At 36.4% G+C, this 23,123-nt stretch overlaps 1 protein-coding gene across 1 annotated transcript in view; it reads right to left on the bottom strand.

Moving 5' to 3' along the window:
* Positions 1-4,680: 4,680 nt before the first annotated feature.
* The window catches only part of SLC9C1 (solute carrier family 9 member C1), a 102,131-nt gene continuing 83,688 nt past the window's right edge, over positions 4,681-23,123 (bottom strand). The window contains exons 22-29 of the mRNA XM_073804229.1: positions 22,917-23,015; positions 22,215-22,388; positions 19,275-19,406; positions 18,956-19,141; positions 17,361-17,484; positions 9,131-9,180; positions 6,819-6,906; positions 4,681-4,826 (exon numbers count right to left, since the gene is read on the bottom strand). Of these exons, the coding sequence (XP_073660330.1) occupies positions 6,826-6,906; positions 9,131-9,180; positions 17,361-17,484; positions 18,956-19,141; positions 19,275-19,406; positions 22,215-22,388; positions 22,917-23,015 (846 nt within the window). The 3' untranslated portion in view covers positions 4,681-4,826; positions 6,819-6,825. The remainder of the gene's footprint in view (positions 4,827-6,818; positions 6,907-9,130; positions 9,181-17,360; positions 17,485-18,955; positions 19,142-19,274; positions 19,407-22,214; positions 22,389-22,916; positions 23,016-23,123) is intronic.

Genomic DNA, 23,123 nt, shown 5'->3' with positions numbered 1-23,123 from the left:
GGTTTATCACAGGATATTGACTATATTTCCCTGTGCTATATAGTAAGACTTTGTTGTTTACCCATCCTATATATATAATAGTTTGCATCTGCTAATCCCAAATTCCCAATACTTCTCCCTTGCCCTGCAACCACAAGTCTGTCCTCTATGTCTGTGAGTCTGTTTCTGTTTCATAGATATGTTCATTTGTATCATATTTTACATTCCACATATAAGTGATATCACATGGTATTTGTCTTTCTCTTTCTGACTTACTTTGCTTAGTATCTCTAGGTCCATCCATGTTCTTCAAATGGCATTATTTCATGATTTTTAATGGCTGAGTAATATTCCATTACATATATACACCACATCTTCTTTATCCATTCATCTGTCGATGGACATTTAGGTTGTTTCCATGTCTTGGTTATTATAAATAGTGCTGTTATGAACATAGGGGTGCATATATTTTTTCAAATTGCAGTTTTGTATGGGTATATGCCCAAGAGTGGAGTTGCTGGATCATATGGCAATCCTATTTTTAGTTTTTTGAGGAGTCTCCATACTGTTCTCCATAGTGGCTGCACCAGTTTACATTCCCACCAACAGTGTAAGAGGGTTCTCTTTTCTCCACACTCTTTCCAACATTTATCATTTGTACACTTTTTAATGATGGCCATTCTGATCAGTGTGAGATGGTACCTCATTGTAGTTTTGATTTGCATTTCTCTAATAATCAGCGATGAAGAGCATTTTTCATGTACCTCTTGGCCATCTGTATGTCTTCTCTGGAGAAATTTCTATTTAGGTCTTCTGCCCATTTTTTGATTGGATTGTTTGTGGTTTTTCTATTATTGAATTGTGTGAGTTGTTTGTATATTTTGGAAATTAAGCCCTTATTGGTTGCATTATTTGCAAATATTTTCTCCCAGTGTGTAGGTTGTCTTTTCATTATTTTATGGTTTCCTTTGCTGTGCAAAAGTTTATAAGCTTGATTAGGTCCCATTCATTTATTTTTGCTTTTATTTCTATTGCCTTGGGAGACTGACCTAAGAAAACATTGGCATGATTTATGTCAGAGAATGTTTTGCCTATGGTCTCTTCTAGGAGTTTTATGGTGCCTTGTCTTATGTTTAAGCCTTTAAGCCATTTTGAGTTTATTTTTGTGCATGGTATGAGGGTGTGTTCTAGCTTCATTGACTTACATGAGGCTATCCAACTTTCCCAACACCACTTGCTAAAGAGACTGTCTTTTCTCCATTGTATATTATTGTTTCCTTTGTCAAAGATTAATTGTCCATAGGTGTGTGGTTTTATTTCTGGGCTCTCTATTCTGTTCCATTGATCTGTCTGTTTTTGTGCCAATACCACACAGTTTTGGTTACCGTAGCTTTGCAGTATGTCTGAAGTCTGGGAGGATTATGCCTCCTGCTTTGTTCTTTTTCCTCAGGATTTCTTTGGCAATTCTGGGTCTTTTATGGTTCCATATAAATTTTAAGATTATCTGTTCTAGTTCTGTAAAAAATGTCATGGGTAATCTGATAGGGATCACATTAAATCTGTAGATTGCTTTGGGTAGTATGGCCATTTTAACAATATTAATTCTCCTAATCCAGAAGCATGGAATATCTTTCCATTTCTTTGAATCATCTTCAGTCTCCTTTATTAATGTTTTGTAGTTCTCAGCATATAAGTCTTTCACTTCCTTGGTGAGGTTTGTCCCTAAGTATTTAATTAATTTATTTATTTTGATGCAATTTTAAAAAGGATCGTTTGTTTATATAAGGAGTATTTGGTTTCAAAAAGTAGGTAGGAACACATCTCCAATACCTCTCTAAGTGAGCTTTGTGGGAGGGATGTTAACATATGACTTGCTGGGGGCAATACTAAAACAGAAGATTATTTTTAATGGTAAGGGAACTATTTGAAACAAAATGGGAATTTGTTCAGCTCACTGAGAGGGCTCCTACAATGTACCCAGGCAGGTGGATGGTACAGCACTCTTCCCTGTCATTTCTTGGACTACTGTTTCAGAATGAATGACCCTTGGGAAGAATATTCCTTCATCAGCAAAGTTTTCTGTTTTTAATTAGTAAGACTAACATAGACTATAGAAGGTTAAGTTATGTATCTGGAGGGAAAAAAAATAATACAAACTAGGTTTAAACACTGTAACAGTTAAAAGCTAAGTTAAAAATAAAGTTCCAAGGGTCGAAAGACCAAGTAAAGCCCTTATCTAAAAATATTAAAAGCAGACAATATTCTGGGCCTTGTAAGCAATTACGTGGGCTTCCCCCGAGTAGTCAAATGGAAATGAGCTCTAAGCACCCTTCTCAGGCCAAAATCAGCATTACATTCTTTCTGGTGAAGGAGGAGTCCTGGGCACACAATTACCATACCCTGATGAGGAGGGTGGGTATACACCTTGCAAGGTGCTGCAATTATTTCATATCTCGGTGCCTTGTTCAGGCTTCTTTCCCCACGTGGAAATGTTTACCGTCAAGCACACGGACCTAGTCAGACACTGACAATGACTAATATTTTTTGGAGTGTATCCTTCTCTTCTCCATTGGCTTAGATTTCCACCCCCTCCCCCCCACCAGAAAAAATCTAGAGAACTTAAAAAGCATTGTAAATTATTCTGAATGTATTTGGGCGATTTGAGTACCAGTGTCATCATGTCTAGCTGTGACTTTGAGCAATTCTCTGAATTCTTTAAGCTCCATTACTTTCTCTTTAAAATGGGATGATGATAGTACCTACCACCTAAAGTGTAGTGATGGCTCAAGCTGAAATGAGGGCAAGACCCTCAGAAGAGTGCCTGGTGCACACTAAGCTCGCTGTCAGTGATGGCTACTGGTGGAGAGCACTTCTTCCCTCTCCTGATTTCTGGTTCCAGATTGAGGGCTTCACTCTCCATTGCCTTAACACTCCTGGCCTGTCACCATACCTCCTCATTCATTCTGCTGAGGTGCAGTGACTTATCAGGTTAACGAATTTGGAAGCAGAGTCTGGATGTTCTTTGTCCAGTCCCTTCTTCCTGGTTCCTTTTGGGGGTGAACTTGCCCTTAGAAATCTTATTTTCTACTGTTCTCAGCTATGCAGTAAGCTTAATGGTAAATGTCTAAAGTGGTAAATCTGTCCAAATCTGGGAGTCAAAAGGCAACCATGTATTCCATGTCAGCTCAGTCACTAATAAAGGTGTGTGTGTTGGTGTGGGGAGAGTGGGATGTGTGTGTTTTAGGTTCTAAGTGCCTTAATCCTCCGTCTTAATTTTCACTTGGTTCGGAACTCAGGAGAGGAAGGGTACTCATTAATAAGATCTCTCAGATATTATGCCAAATGAAATAAGTCAGACAGAGAAAGACAAATACATATCACTTACATTTGGAATCTAAAAATTGAAACAAACTAGTGACTATAACAAAAAGGAAACAGACTCACAGGTAGAGAGAACAAAGTAGTAGTTATCAGTGGGGAGGGGGAGAGGGGCAATATAGGGATAGGGGATTAAGAGGTACAAACTGTTATGTGTAAAATAAATCTGCTACAAGGATATATTGTACAATACAGGGAATATATCCAATATTTTATAATAACTAAAAATGAAGTATAACCTTAAAAATTGTGAATCTCTATGTTGTACACCTGTAACTTGTATAGTATTGTACATCAACTACATCTCAGTAATAAAAAATAATGTCCCTTCAGACATTAAAAGAGCTGTCATGTAACTATCACTGGAAAAGAACTGGTTGAGTTTAGTTTTGGAGAGAAGGATAGCAGTTTGATTTGACTTTCCCAACAGCAACAAACCAAACTGTCTTCTCCACAAGCGCATTTTGTGAATGGAGTCTCTACACTTGGCTTCTGAAAACTGTGCCTCCCACCAGTTGTAGCAAGAAAAAAGTTTGGAATAACATTTCCCAACCCCTGGGTGGAAGCATGATCCTAAAGACATATATTTAAATTTTTATAAATTCTTCAGATACTTATTTAAGACTTACCATACTGGAGGTATATATGGTAAAATAGCTAATCACAGGCTTGTTTTCAACTCTCTGCTCTGCCTCTTACTAGCTGGGAGGTTTTTGGCAAATTGCTCACACTCACTCTTTCAATTTACTCATTTGTAAATTGGAAATAATAGTACCTACCTTACGTGGTTGTTGTGAAGATTATGTAAGTTCATAACTGTACAGCATTTGTCATATACCAGCATACAGAAAGCACACAATATCTATTCACTGTTAAGATTATCCTTTAAAATTATGTGCTGGGTGTTGTGGTCACTATTGTAAATATAATGATGAACAAAATGGACACTGGCAGTTTCGCTTAGGACTGAGTTACATGGTTCAGTCTAAATCAATTTCTATGCTTTGCTATTTTAATTCACTGAGTGCTTGCAAGATGAGTGAAGTGCAATGAATGAAAAAAATCAATACTTGGTTCAAGAGCAACATTTAAAATACATTTTAATAGCATTTAATTTTCATAAAGTGAAGCAAACCATTTTTGCTTTAAGAGTAATATGCAAATTATTGAAGCGGCATAAGCTTATTTTCTGGCTCTAAAACTAAAACTCACTCTAAAATTTCTGGGGTGTTTTACATATTTTAAATAATAGATATTTTAAATCAAGGAAATTTTGCAAAAAAGTATTTTAAACGGAACAGTTGCAAGGTCCAAACTTCTTTCCTTGTGACACCAAGAACATTTGCACAGGATCCAACTCGAAGTTGCTCCCTCTTGAGGTAGGGAAATGCATTTCAAAAACAGGAGGCATCTCATGACAGCAGTACTAATGCATGTGTCAGTCTTCAAAACAGCCTTGTCAACCATTTCTAAAAAAACGGAAAGGAAAGAAAACAAAGGCAAAAGAACTTTGGAATCTTTCAACATTGACCCACAACCTGGGATAGGATGTATTGGAGGGTCATTTTCATTCTCACAAGAAACATCTGGTCATTATTGATGAGGCCAAGGAAGGAAGTTGAGCAAGGAAGTGCGAATCATTCATCTCATAAAGGGGTGGCAGCGTGATTTAAACTGGGAGTCTGAATCCAAGTAGCCCTTGGCGTCTGCCGAACCGGACAGGGGTATTTTATGCATTGTCAGGAGGAGGGTTTTCCATTGTGGGAATAACTTCACTGGAGTCATTTCTGAGTCACTCACTGAGTTTCAGCTCTGGCTATTACCACTCCATTTCCTAACACTATGGATTGCTGAGTGTAAACGGTGGTAAAAAAGAAAAGACAACTTTAAAGTAATTTATATTTGAATAATGCTTGATAGTTTTACAATCATATTTTTCGTTATAAGGGTAATAAAACTGCATAAAATAAAAAAGGTAAATAAGACCATCCCTACTCTCACCTTTCCACTTAATTACATCATTTGGATTTATCTTTTCTGGCCTTGTTTTATGCTAAACAAGGTATAAGTACAGTTTCGCCTTCAGCTTTTATATTTTACATTGGACGACTCAACCAGTCTTTTTCATGGTTTTATGATAGTCCGTGTATAGATGTTCTGCAGTGAAATTATACACTTTCTCATTGTTGAACACTTAGGCTCTTTTAAATTTTTTGCCCCTAGAAATAGTAGTGTACTAGACATGTTGTACATATGTCTACTTGAATACTTCGGATTTCTCTCTTTGGATTGATTTTTACTCTCTTAGGATTTCAATTTTCAGACTGATTTTTTCAAAAAACACTGAGCCCAAGTGTGTAAGCATTTTTATGACTTTTGTTAACAAATTACTTTTACTTATCCACCAGCTAAATATGAGAAAACAAGTATCACTCTATTTTCAGTTATTTCAAAGGCAATAATTCTACCATTGAATAAAAATTGTTCATTTAAAAAAACAAATGTTAATACTTCATTGTTGTTTAGTTTTGCATTTTTTATTTTCTCTATATTCTGGGTATTGTCTTTTCCCTGAACTGGCTGTTCATTAGTTTGCCTGTTGGAATCATAGTGTTTTCCTCATCATTTTGTATAAATTTTTCCCATGTGTTGCAAATAATTCTTGCAAACACCTTTTCGATGGTGCATTGTTAGCTTTTAAATCTATTTTTAAATATGATCTTTGTCATAGGAAGTGGTATGCAAGAGCTAACGTTTTTTAAATGGAGATAAGATTTATCTGAAGGTCATTTTTAACCCAGTGATATTCTTAATGTAACATAGAGTCATATAAAGCACTTATGAACACATATTTCCCCAGAGATACCACATTTTGAATGGTCAACAGTCAGGCTGGTCTACTCATTTTTCCCCCAAAGTCTTGCTCTCTTGTGTCTTCTATTCTGAGCGTCCGCTTCATTTCTCTACAAAGACTTTGTTTATGCTCAGTAGCTACTTTTCCTCTTTTGAATTCATTTAGCTTCAGTTGACACTGTCCATGGTGTATCTCGTATTGTTATTTTAATTGCCTTCTGTGTGGTATGTTTTGTCTCCTTAACTAGAACATAAACTTTTGAACATGAAGTCATAGCTTATTGCCTGTTTACATCTTCCACAGTGCATGGCTGCCTGAAAAATGACCTGCCAAATAGGGAGCAACCAGTGTTGCATGTGAGACTAAATAGCAGAATATAGAGAGGGAACCACGAGACTACAAAGTTTTCAGAAATCCAGATAAAGGAATCTTATTTTAAAATTAATTTTCCAAATTAGAATTTAGAGCTAGTGCCATTAGAAGCATCTCTGGCTAGTGGAAGGTAGTATAATCATACTATCACACAAAGGCAAATAAACTGGCTTCCTTCTACATCTCTGGGGACAGGTGTGCTCCTGATCACGTTGGAGAAACTGAGGCAGCTTACCAGACTTTCATTTAGGCTTGTTATAGGCATCCTCATAGAAGTTCTTATCCTCCGTGGTCTTAACAATTGATTCTGTAGGCTGTTGATTCTAAAAATGGAGATAGGAGTCAAAGTCTGAGACTGTTAATAAGGGGCAGATTTATAAAGCAAAGCTGGTGTCAGATCTGGTCTGTAGATCAGGGCAGCTAGAACTGGGACTTCTGCCAGTGACAGCACTGTGTGCGGACCAAAACATTTTGTAAGGATGTTTATGTTGTGTCAGCCTTTTTCATTATGTAAAGGTAAAGCTACAGTTCTGGGGTGGTAGTAGTAGGGCAAAGGTTTGGGGGGAGTAGGAAGGGAGCTGGCTCAGAAACATAGCCAAGATCTGACATCAGGGAGAAAAGAGAATTTACTACATAACACACTTTGTTGATCTCTGTATGTCTCAGTAGCTGATGTTTCTACCATTTAATGGACTGTCTCTCACTTTAACACTACTTCCTCTATGTTAGCAACCATCATGCAATCCTTTTCTTTAATTAAGGAAAAGCAGCATTTTGGGGCAAAGTGTACCAGGAGAGCACTAGCTTCCCTGGCTCTTCCCTCCATCCCCTCAAATATGCTATTAAGATGAATCCTACAGGCTTGTCAGCCTGCCAGGGCTAAGGAGAAAGATGGCTTAATCGGTAAGCTAGACGAAGCCATCTAATATTTTATCTTAAGTGTCTTACTCCTCTTTTTTTGTTTTTTAATTGTAATTTCCCTTTGTTATTTCCTAGTCTTCAGCAGCAACTGTGTTTGCGAGAATTAGAGGAGGTGACTGTGTCCATATTTTTTTTTTTAGAAAATTAATATGGGGAGAGCAAAAGAGGTTTGGAGACGAAGTTTACAATGTTAAGAAGGGGTTAACAAAGAATAATAGACATTCTGTGTATGTATTGCTTGTTATATGTCAAATACTATGCAGTGTACTTCCCATTTCTTTAATCCCCATGTGGTCGCACTATATGAAATAGGCATTGTTATTATCCCTGTTTTATAGACAGGGAAAAAGTGATGCTCAGGCAGGTTGAGAAACTTGTCCAAGGTCACATGGCTAATATATGATGGAACCAGGAGACAAACCAGAGAATTTCATGCTAGAGCCCATACTCTTAGCCCCAAAGCTATTGGGTCAGGAGTTCTAGGTAACAAGCAACAACCAGGGAAGGTTTGAGGAAAAGCTTCCCCAGGAAGACTCCAAAATACTTAGGGAGAAAGTGAACTTCCTGCTTTTATGCAGAATGAGAACATTTGTGTTAAAGAAGAGTATTGGCCTCTTGAAGATCTGAGAACTTGGACACATTTGAGTTTAAGATGGACATGAGAAAAACACCTTCAACGTCCCCCATGGAACCTATAATTAACTTTCATTCAACATACACTCATGAGGAGAGTTTCGGGGGAAAGGGAGCATGTGTTTTGAGTTTGATGCCTACTGCTAATATAGCAAATAGACTTAACTGATGTAAAACATTTTTAACAATCAAATATACAATTTTCTGATGTATTTGTAGTAGATATTTCTCAGATTCTGGGCATGATAATCAACATCTCCTGGAAAAATACAACCAGCTTGGAAAAGACAAGAATTAAAAATAAATTCTCCCCGAAACTAATATATCAAATATGCCTCAATTGGGCTTTCCTGGTGGCGCAGTGGTTAAGAATCTGCCTGCCAATGCAGGAGACATGGGTTCGAGCCCTGGTCTGGGAAGATCCCACATGCCGTGGAACAAATAAGCTCGTGTGCCACAACTACTGAGCCTGCACTGTTGAGTCCATGTGCCATAACTACTGAGCCTGTGTGCCACAACTACTGAGGCTGTGTGCCTAAAGCCTGTGCTCCCAACAAGAGAAGCCTCCACAATGAGAAGCCTGCACACCACAATGAAGAGTAGCCCCCGCTTGCTGCAACCAGACAAAAGCCCACGTGCAGCAATGAAGACCCAACACAGCCAAAAATAAAATAAATAAATTTTAAAAATATGTCTCAATTTTAAAAAATAAAATTTATTAAATAAATAAATAAACTCTCTACCCCACCTGGAACTCCCTAAAATCCAGTCTACAGGTAGGCTGGTGTAGATCTAGTGAGGTAGAGTCGTCCCTAGGTATTGGCAGGGGATTGGTCCCAGGACCACATTCCCTCTTCCCACAAGTACCAAAATCCATGGATGCTTAAGTCTCTTATATAAAGTGGCATAGTACAGTATGCGCCCAGTATCCATGGGTTCCGTGTTCTAGGATATGGAGGGCTGACTGTACTTTCACTCTATTTCTCAGTTTACCTGAGTACTTGTCTCTTCTTGAGGGTGTTCTTCATTTGTTCTGCTTGCAGCTGCTTCAAAAAAGACTGTGTTAGTTCAAGCACTGAAACAAAGGACTGTATCAAATAGTACGACTCTCAAAGTCAACCATGTTCAAGTCACTTACACCCAGGACATGTGATCTGAAATTGGTGGTAATTTTGACTGGTAGCAAGTGGGGTCACTTTTCAAAAAAGGGATTAAAAGTCCTCTATTATAAAGATTGTGTAACAATTGTGCAGAAGGTTTGGAAAGTAGAGAGACAAAATCATCTATTGTCCCACCATCCCCAAAATACTTTTATATTAATATCTATTGAGCATGCCAGGCCCATTGGTAAGCAATGGGGATACATAAGAAAACAAATGAGTTATGATCCGTGCCCTCTTGGAGCAGATGGGCCAGCAAAAAAAAATACAAAATGGGAAAATAGGATTGTCTGCATAGCGGGCTATGGGAGCACACAGGAGAGTGAAGTGTTGTGAATTTGGAATGTATCAGTGATGCTGAGATTTGAAGAATAAGAAGTTAGCTCCGTGGAATGGGGAGATGTGGGGAGAGGCATGTTTAGAAGTTCCAGGCAGAAGGAAAAGAAGCAATGTGCAAAAGTTCAGGAATGAGAAAACATGAGGTCTCCCAGATTATGTGAACCATTAGCTGTTTGGTATGGCTACGTTTTAGAGAGTGGGGAGGGGAGATGGCTGAAAAAAGAGAAGATGGTGAAGGTTTCAATACCATGTCCCATTTCTGCTTAATCTAAAGATGAGAGGAGACTCATGTGATGACAGTATTGTGTGTCCACATGGATTCAAAGGTATATAATTGTAACATAATAAAGATAAAATTTGTTTAATGTTAGCAACACAATGTTGTATCATTGGTATTTTTACTTGACATGTATCATTGGTCTTTTCCAAGTTACTACATGGGAAATTAATTGGTTAATGGTTATTTAGCATTTAATCATGTTGACTAATGTGTTAATTTAATTAACCATTCATTTATCATTAACCATTTTGATAACTTCTACTTTTTATTTTTATAAATAATGCTCAATTACCCTTATCACATTTTTTGATTTATTTCTTTACAATAAATGTCTAGAAATTATATTATTAATTAATTTTTTATTGAGGTATAATTGACATATATAAAAATTATATTATTTAGGCAAAGGATATAAAAACCTTTACGGCTTTTGGAATCTTGTGATAAATTTATTTCATCAATTAGTGCTGGTATCAAGGTAAGAATGTATATCAGATTCGCAACATTTTTTTTGAGCATTAGACATTATAATTCTTTAAAAATCTCACTAATTAAACAGAGCAATATTTAATTTCTGTTTCTATAAATGTTAGTAGTGTTGAACTCTTTTACATTTTGTTTTCAATGTAACTTTTCTTCCATGAATTGTCCTTTGCTGACCTCTTGATTGGTAATATTTTTATTGACACAGAATTTTAAAATTAATTTCTATATTTCTAAATTTAGAACTATGTCTCTTTCAGTGAAATGATAAATATTAAATTATATTACTATTTATTCAATAATTTAATCATTTACCAGTTAATTTTTAAATCTACCTCAAACTCATTTTCTAAATTTGAATCAATGACTTAATAGTATTTATTAAATAATCATTTATGTTCTGATTCAACTTTATTCATGCAAAATTTGTATGAATAGGCTTTATACTAAGGTTATTTATTGGGTCCCTGAACCAAGATGACAGAGTAGAAGGGCGTGCTCTCACTCCCTCTTGCGAGAACACCAGAATCACAACTAGCTGCTGGAAAATCATCGATAGGAAGACATTGGAACTCACCAAAAAAGATACCCCCACATCCAAAGACAAAGGAGAAGCCACAATGAGAGGGTAGGAGGGGCACAATCACAGTAAAATCAAATCCCATAACTGCTGGGTGGGTGACTCACAGACTGGAGAACACTTATACCACAGAAGTCCACCCACTGGAGTGAAGGTTTTGAGCCCCATGTCAAGCTTTCCAACCTTGGGGTCCGGCAACAGGAGGAGGAATTCCTACAGAATCACACTTTGAAGGCTAGTGGAATTTCATTGCAGGACTTCAACACGACTAGGGGAAACAGAAACTCCACACTTGGAGGGCACACACAAAGTAGTGTGCACATCGGGACCCAGGGGAAGGAGCAGTAACCTTAGAGGAGACTGAACCAGACCTACCTGCTAGTGTTGGAGGGTCTCCTGCAGAGGTGGGAGGTGGCTTCGTTTCACGTGGGGACAAGGACACTGGCAGCAGAAGCTCTGGGAAGTACTCCTTGGTGTGAGCCCTCCCAGAGTCCGCCATTAGCACCACCAAAGACCCCAGGTAGGCTTCAGTGTTGGGTTGCCTCAGGCCAAACAACCAACAGGGAGGGAACCCAGCCCCACCCATCAGCAGACAAGTGGATTGAAGTTTTACTGAGCTCTGCCCACCAGAGCAACAGTCAGCTCTATCCACCACCAGTCCCTCCCATCAGGAAACTTGCACAAGCCTCTTAGATAGGCTCATGCACCACAGGGCAGACAGCAGAAGCAAAAAGAACTACAATCCTGCAGCCTGCGAAACAAAAACCACATTCACAGAAAGATACACAAGATGAAAAGGCAGAGAGCTATGTACCAGATGAAGGAACAAGAGAAAACCCCAGAAAAACAACTAAATGAAGTAGAGATAGGCAACCTTCCAGAAAAAGAATTCAGAATAATCATAGTGAAGATGATCCAGGACCTCTGAAAAAGAATGGAGGCAAACATCAAGAAGATGCAAGAAATGTTTAACAAAGAGTTAGAAGAATTAAAGAACAAACAAACAGAGAAGAACAATGAAATAAATGAAATGAAAACTACACTAAAAGGAATCAATAGCAGAATAACTGAGGCAGAAGAACGAATAAGTGACCTGGAAGACAGAATGGTGGAATTCACTGTCGTGGAACAGGATAAAGAAAAAAGAATGGAAAGAAATGAAGACAGCTTAAGAGACCTCTGATACAACATTAAATGCAACAACATTCGCATTATAGGGGTCCCAGAAGGAGAAGAGACAGAAAAAGGACCCAAAAAAATATTTGAAGAGATTATAGTCAAAAACTTCCCTAACATGGGAAAGGAAATAGCCACCCAAGTCTAGGAAGTGCAGTGAGTCCCATACAAGATAAACCCAAGGAGAAACACGCCAAGACACATAGTATCAAATTGGAAAAAATCAAAGACAAAGAAAAGTTATTGAAAGCAACAAGAGAAAAATGACAAATAACATACAAGGTAACTCCAATAAGGTTAACAGCTGATTTCTCAGCAGAAACTCTACAAGCCAGAAGGGAGTGGCATGATATACTTAAAGTGACGAAAGGGAAGGACCTACAACCAAGATCACTATACCCAGCAAGGATCTCTTTCAGATTTGATGGAGAAATCAAAAGCTTTACAGAAAAGCAAAAACTAAGTGAATTCAGCACCACAAAATCAGCTCTAAAACAAATGCTAAAGGAACTTCTCTAAGTGGGAAACACAAGAGGAGAAAAGGACCCACAAAACAAACCCCAAACAATTAACAAAATGGTCATAGGAACATACATGTTGATAATTACCCTAAACATGAATGGATTAAATGCTCCAACCAAAAGACACAGGCTTCCTGAATGGATACAAAACCAAGACCCATCTATATGCTCTCTACAAGAGACACACTTCAGACCTAGGGACACATACAGACTGAAAGTGAGGGGATGGAAAAAGATATTCCATGCATATGGAAATCAAAAGAAAGCTGGAGTAGCAATACACGTATCAGATAAAATAGATTTTAAAATAAAGAATGTTACAAGAGACAATGAAGGACACTACATAATGATCAAGGGATCAAGCCAAGAAGAAGATATAGCAATTATAAATATATATGCACCTAACATAGGAGCACCTCAGTACATAAGGCAACTGTTAACAGCTACAAAAGAGGAAATTGACAGTAACACAATAACAGTGGGGGACTTTAACACCTCACTTACACCAATGGACAGGTCATCCAAACAGAAAATTAATAAGGAAACACAAGCTTTACATCACACAATAGACCAGATAGATTTAATCGATATTTATAGAACATTCCATCGAAAAACAGCAGATTACACTTTCTTCTCAAGTGCTCATGGAATCTTCTCCAGGATAGATCATATCTTGGGTAACAAATCAAGCCTTGGTAAATTTAAGAAAATTGAAATTGTATCGAGTGTCTTTTATGACCACAACACTATAAGACTAGATATCAATTACAGGGAAAGAAATGTAAAAAACAGAAACACATGATTAAATGAGGCTAAACAATATGTTACTAAATAACCAAGAGATCACTGAAGACATCAAAGAGGAAACCAAAAAATACCTAGAGACAAATGACAAAGAAAACACAATGATCCAAAACCTATGGGATGCAGCAAAAGCAGTTCTAAGAGGGAAGTTTATAGCTATACAAGCCTACCTGAAGAAACAAGAAAAATCTCAAATAAACAATCTAACCTTACACCTAAGGAACTAGAGAAAGAAGAACAAACAAAACCCAATGTTAGCAGAAGGAGAGAAATCATAAAGATCAGAGCAGAAATCAATGAAATAGAAACAAAGAAAACAACAGCAAAGATCAATAAAACTAAAAGCTGGTTCTTTGAGAAGATAAACAAAATTTGTAAACCATTAGCCCGACTCATCAAGAAAAAGAGGGAGAGGACTCAAATCAATAAAATTAGAAAGGAGAAGTTACAACAGACATTGCAGAAATACAAAGCATCCTAAGAGACTACTGCAAGCAACTCTATGCCAATAAAATGGACAACCTGGAAGAAATAGACAAATTTTTAGAAAGGTATAACCTTCCAAGACTGAACTAGGAAGAAATAGAAAATATGAACACAGCAATCACAAGTAATGAAATTGAAACTGTTATTAAAAATCTTCCAACAGGGCTTCCCTGGTGGCGCAGGGTTGAGAGTCCGCCTGCCGATGCAGGGGACACGGGTTCGTGCTCTGGTCCGGGAGGATCCCACATGCCGCGGAGCGGCTGGGCCCGTGAGCCATGGCCGCTGGGCCTGCGTGTCCGGAGCCTGTGCTCCGCAACAGGAGAGGCCACAACAGTGAGAGGCCCGCGTATCGCAAAAAAAAAAAAAAAAAAAAAAAAAAAAATCTTCCAACAAACAAAATTCCAGGACCAGATGGCTTCACAGGTGAATTCTATCAAACATTTAGACAAGAGCTAACACCCATCCTTCTCAACTCTTCCAAAAAATTGCAGCAGAAGAAATACTCCCAAACTCATTCTATGAGGCCACCATCACCCTGATACCAAAACCAGACAAAGATACTACAAAAAAAGAAAATTACAGACAAATATCACTGATGAATATAGATGCAACAATACTCAACAAAATACTAGCAAACAGAATACAACAACACATTAAAGGGATCATACACCATGATCAAGTGGGATTTATCCCACGGATGCAAGGATTCTTCAATATATGCAAATCAATCAATGTGATACACCATATTAACAAATTGAAGAATAAAAACCATTTGATCATCTCAATAGATGCAGAAAAAGCTTTTGACAAAATTCAACACCAATTTATGATAAAACTCTCCAGAAAGTGGGCATAGAGGGAACCTACCTCAACATAATAAAGGCCATATACGACAAACCCACAGCAAACATCATTCTCAATGGCGAAATTCTGAAAGCATTTCCTCTAAGATCAGGAATAAGGCAAGGATGTCCACTCTCACCATTATTATTCAACATAGTTTTGGAAGTGTTAGCCACGGAAATCAGAGAAGAAAAAGAAATAAAATAATACAAGTCGGAAAAGAAGAAGTAAAACTGTCACTGTTTGCAGATGATATGACACTATACGTAGAGAATCCTAAAGATTCCACCAGAAACCTACTAGAGCTAATCAATGAATTTGGTAAAGTTGCAGGATACAAAATTAATGCACAGAAATCTCTTCCATTCCTATACACTAATGATGAAAATTTGAAAGAGAAATTAAGGAAACACTCCCATTTACCACTGCAACAAAAAGAATAAAATACTTAGGAGTAAACCTGCATAGGGAGACAAAAGACCTGTATGCAGAAAGGTATAAGACACTGATGAAAGAAATTAAAGATGATACCAACAGATGGAGAGATATACCATGTTCTTGGATTGAAACAATCAATATTGGGAAGATGACTATACTACCCAAAGCAATTTACAAATTCAATGCAATCCCTATCAAATTACCAATGGCATTTTTTATAGAACTAGAACAAAAAATCTTAAAATTTGTATGGAGACACAAAAGACCCCGAATAGCCAAAGCCGTCTTGAGGAACAAAAATGTAGCTGGAGGAATCAGACTCCCTGACTTCAGACTATACTAGAAAGCTGCAGTAATCAAGACAATATGGTACTGGCATGAAAACAGAAATATAGATCTATGGAACAAGATAGAAAGCTCAGAGATAAACCCACGCACCTATGGTTAATCTATGACAAAGGAGGCAAGGATATACAATGGAGAAAAGACAGTCTCTTCAGTAAGTGGTGATGGGAAAACTAGACAGCTACATGTAAAAGAATGAAATGAGAACACTCCCTAACACCATATACAAAATAAACTCAAAATGGATTAGAGACCTAAATGTAGGACCAGACACTATAAAACTCTTAGAGGAAAACATAGGAAGAACACTCTTTGACATAAATCACAGCAAGATCTTTTTTGATCCACCTCCTAGAGTAATGGAAATAAAAACAAAAATAAACAAATGGGACCTAATGAAACTTAAAAGCTTTTGCACAGCAAAGGAAACTACAAACAAGACCAAAAGACAACCCTCACGATGGAAGAAAATATTTGCAAATGAATCAATGGACAAAGGATCAATCTCCAAAATATATAAACAGCTCATGCAGCTCAATATTAAAAAAACAAACAACCCAATCCAAAAATGGGCAGAAGACCTAAACAGACATTTCTCCAAAGAAGACATACAGATGACCAAGAAGCACATGAAAAGCTGCTCAACATCACTAATCATTAGAGAAATGCAAATCAAAACTACAATGAGGTGTCATCTCACACCAGTTAGAATGGGCATCATCAGAAAATCTGCAAACAACAAATGCTGGAGAGGGTGTGGAGAAAAGGGAACTCTCTTGTAATGCTGGTGGGAATGTAAATTGATACAGCCACTATGCAGAACAGTATGGAGTTTCCTTAAAAAGCTAAAAATAGAATTACCATATGATCCATCAACCTCACTACTGGGCATATACCCAGAGAAAACCATGATTCAAAAAGACATCTGCAGCCCAATGTTCATTTCAGCACTATTTACAATAGCCAGGTCATGGAAGCAACCTAAATGCCCATCGACAGCTGAATTGATAAAGAAGATGTGGTACATATATATAACGGAATATTACTCAGCCATAAAAAGGAACGAAATTGGGTCATTTGTGGAGACATGGATGGATCTAGAGACTGTCATACAGACTGAAGTAAGTCAGAAACAGAAAAACAAATATCGTATATTAACACATATATGTGGAACCTAGAAAAATGGTACAGGTGAACCAGTTTGCAAGGCAGAAATAGACACACAGATGTAGAGAATAAACGTATGGACACCAAGGGGGTAAAGCTGTGTGGGGTTGGGAGGGTGGTGTGATGAATTGGGCGATTGGGATGGACATGTATACACTGATGTGTATAAAACGGATGACTAATAAGAACCTGTTGTATAAAAAAATTTAAAAAATTTTTTAAAAATAGTAAAGTTATTCATTTAGTCACGTGATTTATATCTCTGTTGTTCAGACAGTGCAACAATATTTTCACTATTACTGCTATATAAAATATTTTAACTTTTGGGATGAATTAGGAATTCCCTCATTAATTACTTTTATACACAAATAATGTGTATAATATATAATACTATTATATGTGTTTGTTTTTATAGATTAAATATTAAAATTTCTAATAACTTAGATGTTCTCGGTTTTAATTCACACATTGGATATCAAATATGGCAGTTAAAAGGATTCCTCAGTACTCTAGGTAGAATGCATACAAGTTTCCAAATACATATAGGAGTATTTTACAAAAGGAAAGTAAGTTCCCAATTGCTCAAAGAAATCTAACATACCTGATGCTACAGGATGAGCACGTTTACGTGAAGTTATATACTTTCTAGTGTTCCACCTGAATTTTTTTGAATCAATCGCAGTTCGAACAATTGTTACCTTTGTGAAATCTTCAGTGCCTTGTATCTGAAAGTTGACAGATTACAAGCTATATCATACAGTTGAATGTTTCTGTTAGGCTACTATCTCAGACCCTCTCTAAATATCTGGGCCTGAAAATTGACAGTAGCAATAGATATTAGATATCTTTAAATACCTGGATATGTTAGTTTTGTGAGAGTCAATATTCTACATACTTTCACTGATTTTTAATTATTTTGCTCATTTTTATTACAAATGAGAAAAATAATCGAGTTAATCATCAATGACCCTTTAAAATATCACCCAGAAAGTTTTTCTATGTGGCAGGAAGAAAGTTTGAAAATCAATGGATTTCAAGAAATCTTCCAACCTTGTGAGTGTCTTCAATGTGCTTTGAATAACATTGGTGCCCAAATCCACAGTGAGCAGAGTTTTATGCCTAGGAGAGTAGACAGAGTTGGGCAGGTTTGGGCTGCCTTGAGAATCTCTTACTTGGTCATCTAAATTCCCAACCAGAACCCCCCAACTAAGCTCTATTGTTATGTATTCAAGAATAGAGTTGGGGAGCACCATAGGTAAGAATAATGTTTTACTTCCTCTCACTTGGCATCAAATTGATGCTAGTGGCATCCACGTAGAAAATTTTCTTGTGACTGTTTCTCAGCTTAGAATTCCTCTTATTCCCACCTCAGTTTTTTCCTTGTGTCCCAAATCTACCTTTTAAGCACTTCTACCATAGCTGTAAATGTTTATTAATCTATTTATAGATGTTTCTTTTCGCTTGGTTGAGAGATCTCTTGAGGGCAAGCTTAAAGTCTCATTCATCTTGACCACTTTAGCATCTAGCACTGTTTCTGTCATAGTTGCTTTTAAAAAGTACCTGATTTAATTGACTCTCGGTCCCTCTTTCAAGTTACTTTCTTTAGCTGTATTTTATGTGTCCTCTGATTCCTCCTGACATGTGCCTCTCTTACTCTACACACACACACAGACACACACATAATACAGTCTTACTTCTTTCTTTCTTCTCATGGCACAGCTTCTCATTTTAATTGGAAGGGTAACCCAACAGCTTAAATATGAGAAGTCCTTCATTTCTACATTCACTTTGAAAGTATCTGGGGAAATACCACTGGTACTCACTTCAGCATGGGACTGACAGAACATTTTTAGAGCACTGCTGTTACAGTCCAGAGAGAGTAGTCCTTCTGCAATATGTACATGAACTTAATAGGTCCTCTTTTGCTATTTACAGTTGCACCAAAATCTAACTGTGGTCAAAATGTATAGCTTGGCCCAATTCATTGACAGTGAATAGGAATAGCTTGGTGTTTGGGCTACCCAGTGCAAAAGCAATCAATTAATTTGGTGTGTGGTGTGTGTGTGTGTGGGGGGGGTATGGAGGTGGTGGGGGAAAGGGAGAGAATGGGAAGGTGGAAAAGTGACAATTTTTCTAACATTAACACATTGGACAAATGGCATATTGACCTGAAGATTTGAATCAATATTTCTTTACCTGATGGCATGTTATAGGAATTAAGAAAGGAGCCTTATAAGCTTTTCGTAACTGACAATCTTCCACAGCTCCATGAATGAGGATGACATAAATTACAGTTTCACCATAGATATCAGTTTTGGTGTTCTTTGGTATATTTTTTACATAAACGTTACAGAGTTTTAACTGCATCTTGTAATTCCAATCCTATAAGAAAAACACAATTTCATAGTCTATTGTTTATAAAGTTTAATATAAATTCTTAAATAGTTAATTTCTAGCAAAACTTTAGGGCTATTTCACTCAGAGAGAAATACGATTTTATATAAACACCTCTTACCTCATAAGATAAATGTTCCCTGATTTTTTTGGCAGTAATAGAAAGTCCAAGTTTTAGCCACATTTTATATTCAATGTGAGGACAGAATTGTTCAAAAGCTTCATACAAGTGATGTTTGGGAATAAAGTATGCCTGGAAAGAAGAGGATATCAATTTTTTTTAAGTCTTTTGTTGAATTTGTTCCAATATTGCTTGTTTTATGTTTTGGTTTTTTGGCCACGAGGCATGTGGGATCTTAGTTTCCCAACCTGGGATGGAACCCACACTCCCTGCATTGGGAGACGAAGTCTTAACCACCTGACTGCCAGGGAAGTCCCAGAGGATATCAGTTTAACATTTCATCCTGTGCACCCATGATTTAATGAAATGAGGTTTTCCCATTTATATATGTAACATTAAAGCTAATAATTTCAATTATATAGATTCATGTTATTTCCTGGAAACCTAATAAAATGTATCTATTTAGTAAATATTTGTGCAATCTTGTCATACACTAAGCACTAAAAGACTACATGATCCAATGAGAGGTTCTTTATTATTCTTACAGATTCTGAAAAAAATAGAAAACCAAGTATCAAAGATCATTTAACCTTTTCTAAAGACATAAGTATTTCTAAAAACACATTATTTGAGGGGAGCGAGTGTTTTGGTCAATAATAAAATGCGGATACGAACAATGAACAGACTATTGGCTATTAGGAATAAGCTGCTATGAATACAGAAGACATTGTGTATGTTGGTTTTAATTTCTCTTAGTAAGTATCTATGAGTGGGGTTGCTGGGTAATAGGGTAAGTGTGTATTTAACCTTATGAGAAACTGCCAAACTGTTTTCAGATGAAGTTGTAACATTTTACCCTTTAACTAGCCATGTATGAGAATTTCAGTTGCTTCACATCCTTGCTAATACACTGTTCAGTTTTTTTATTTTTAGCCAATGTAGTAGGTGTGTAGTGATAACTTATCATGATTTTAATTTGCATTTCTCTGACAGCTAATGATATTGATTATTTTCTTCATGTGTTTATGGGCAATTTGTATATTCTTTTGTGAAGTATCTGTTCAAATCCTTTGCCCAATTTTTAAAATTAAAGCATAGTTGATCTACAATATTATACTAGTTTCAGGTGTACAACATAGTGATCCAATATTATTATAGATTATACTCCATTTAAAGTTATTACAAAGTATTGACTCTATTCCCTGTACTGTGCAATATATTTTTGTAGCTTATTTATTTTATACATAGTAGTTTGTACCTCTTAATCCTCTACCCTTATTTTGTCCCAACCCCTTCCCTCTCCCTATTGGTAACCACTAATTTGTTTCCTGTATCTGTGAGTCCATTTCTGTTTTGTCATATTAATTTGTTTGTTTTCTTTTTTTAGATTCCACATATAAGTGATAACTTATAGTATTTGTCTTTCTCTGACTTATTTCACTAAACGTTAATACCCTCCAGGTCCAACCATGTTGTTGCAAATGGCAGAATTTCATTCTTTTTTTATGGCTTAGTAATATTACCATATATATGTATATAATATATATATATATTACCACTTAGGTTGCTTCCATGTTTTGGCTGTTATAAATAATACTGCTGTGAACACTGGGGTACATGTATCTTTTCGAATTAATGTTTTCATTTTCTTCATATACCTATCCAAGAGCAGAATTCCTGGATTATATGGTAGCTCTATTTTTAGTTTTTAGGAACCTCCATACTGTTTTCCATAGTGGCACAAATTTACATTCCCACAAACAGTGTACTAGGCATCCCTTTATCCACATCCTCACCAACATTTGTTATTTGCAGACTTTTTTTTTTTTCACTTTTTGACCACACCTTGCAGTATGTGGGATCTTAGTTCCCCAACCAGGGATCAAACCTGGAGCCCCTACGGTGGAAGCACAGAGTCTTAAACACTGGACTGGCAGGGAAGTCCCATTGTTATTTGTAGACTTTTTGATGATAGACATTCTGACAGAGGTTTTATTACTTCATTAGGGATGGCAAAATGGAGATATTCTAATTCTGTCATTCTATATTTGTTAGCTGGAATTCTTTTACACAGAAGAATTTTTCATCATTTTTTTTTTCTTTTTAGCTTCCTTGAAAGAGTTCATAGAGGAAAGGCAAGATAAATGTTTAATTTTTTCTTTTTTAAAAGAAGCAATCCAGAATTTCCTGGTGGTCCAGTGGTTAGGACTCCGGGCTTCCACTGCCAGGGGTCCGGGTTTGACCCTTGGTTGGGGAACTAATATCCCGCAAGCTGTGTAGCATGGCCAAAAAATAAATAAATATATATATATATATATATATATAGTAAAAAAAATAATAAATAAAACACGGTCCTTTAAAAAAAAAGAAGCAATCCATTTTCAGAGACATAAATTGATATCCTAGCAACCTTTATGGAATAAAAAAATAGGTGTCATTATCGACTTATGGGTTTTTATATATTTTGGAGGTTCAATTATTTACAGTCATTATTTTTTCTGAGTTCACATTAGGCCAGTGGAAGTCTCTGCTGCTTTGAGGATTTTGTCCTCAATTGTGTGTCAGGAAACTTCCGTCCACTTTGCTCAACTTTTCTAGTAATAAACCCCAGCTCTTTGACTTGTTCCCTTCCTTACCCTCCAAATTATGGTATTGATAGTTAACATATCCCATCTAATTTTCCCATGAGAGATCTCATATAACCAGTTTTTCTGGTTAAATCCTTGTTTCAATATGGTAGGTTAACTTTTACAAACCATTTTGTTAGGACATTATAGTGTGTTCATAAAATTTTATAACAAGTTTTATTTCTTTATCATCCTTATTTTTTAAAAAATTGTCGCTAGACTGTAAACATATACAAGTACAAAAATAACCTTAAATTTTGTACTAGATATTTAACAAAGTACAACAGTAAGACATTAGGTGATGTTTTCTGACCTCCACTACAGTTTTGCAGGTGGCAGAATATTTCATAGGTTCATTAGTCAAGCAGTTTAGCTCTCCTATTATTGCCCCACTGATCACAAAGTCTGTGTAAGTTATTTGGTAATCTTTCTCCTCTGACTCCCAGATTATTTGGTCAATTCCCAAACCTGGCTTTGATCTTTGAAGCTGTTCAGGAACAAAGAAAGAAAAAAAATACATAGGCCAGTTAATTTACCAAAACTATTTAATTTATGGCTTTTTCCCCCTTTGGTTTTAACAGTTTTAATATTTATATATTGTTTGAGAACACGTATTACTCATAACTTTTAAAGTGAATTTATTAAATTAGCAATGACTTGGAAAAAAAGCATTCTTAAATACTCTGATCTTTCTGATCCCACCTACTCACTCAACCTATACCTGTCTTAGAATGGCTAAAGGCCCAACTCAAACATAAGATAAATAACAATGTATATTATAATTTTCCATCTTAATGCTGATCCTTTGAGGTTTCTTGTTATCAATAGCAACGTATGACTTAAAGGTGATGGCTGGTATTATCATTGTGTCTGAGGAAGAAAATTGTTGTTTGGATAACAGCTGCTGTCCAAAAAAAGGAATAATGGAGTTCTTAACATTGAAAGGTATTTATTCTGTATTATGTAACTTTTTAACTAGTGCTCACAAGGGCATTTATAAATGTCTCTGCCTTACCTTTACCATGCCTGAAATAATTACATAAATTCCTTGGGGCTCATCACCTTCTTCAAATATATCATTTCCACAATCAAATGTTACAACTCTGGATCTTTCCTAAAAAATATCACCAAATACATAAGCCATAAATAATATTTTAGTGGTGATTGGAGTTTACATTTTTTAAAAAGTTGTACATTTTTAAAGTAAATGTTACTTTAAAAT

The sequence above is a fragment of the Tursiops truncatus genome, chromosome 4 (genome assembly GCF_011762595.2).
Source record: "Tursiops truncatus isolate mTurTru1 chromosome 4, mTurTru1.mat.Y, whole genome shotgun sequence".
Classification (NCBI taxonomy): Eukaryota; Metazoa; Chordata; class Mammalia; order Artiodactyla; family Delphinidae; genus Tursiops; species Tursiops truncatus.
Note: the sequence above shows the minus strand (reverse complement) of the source record. Positions and strands in the feature narration are given on the sequence as shown.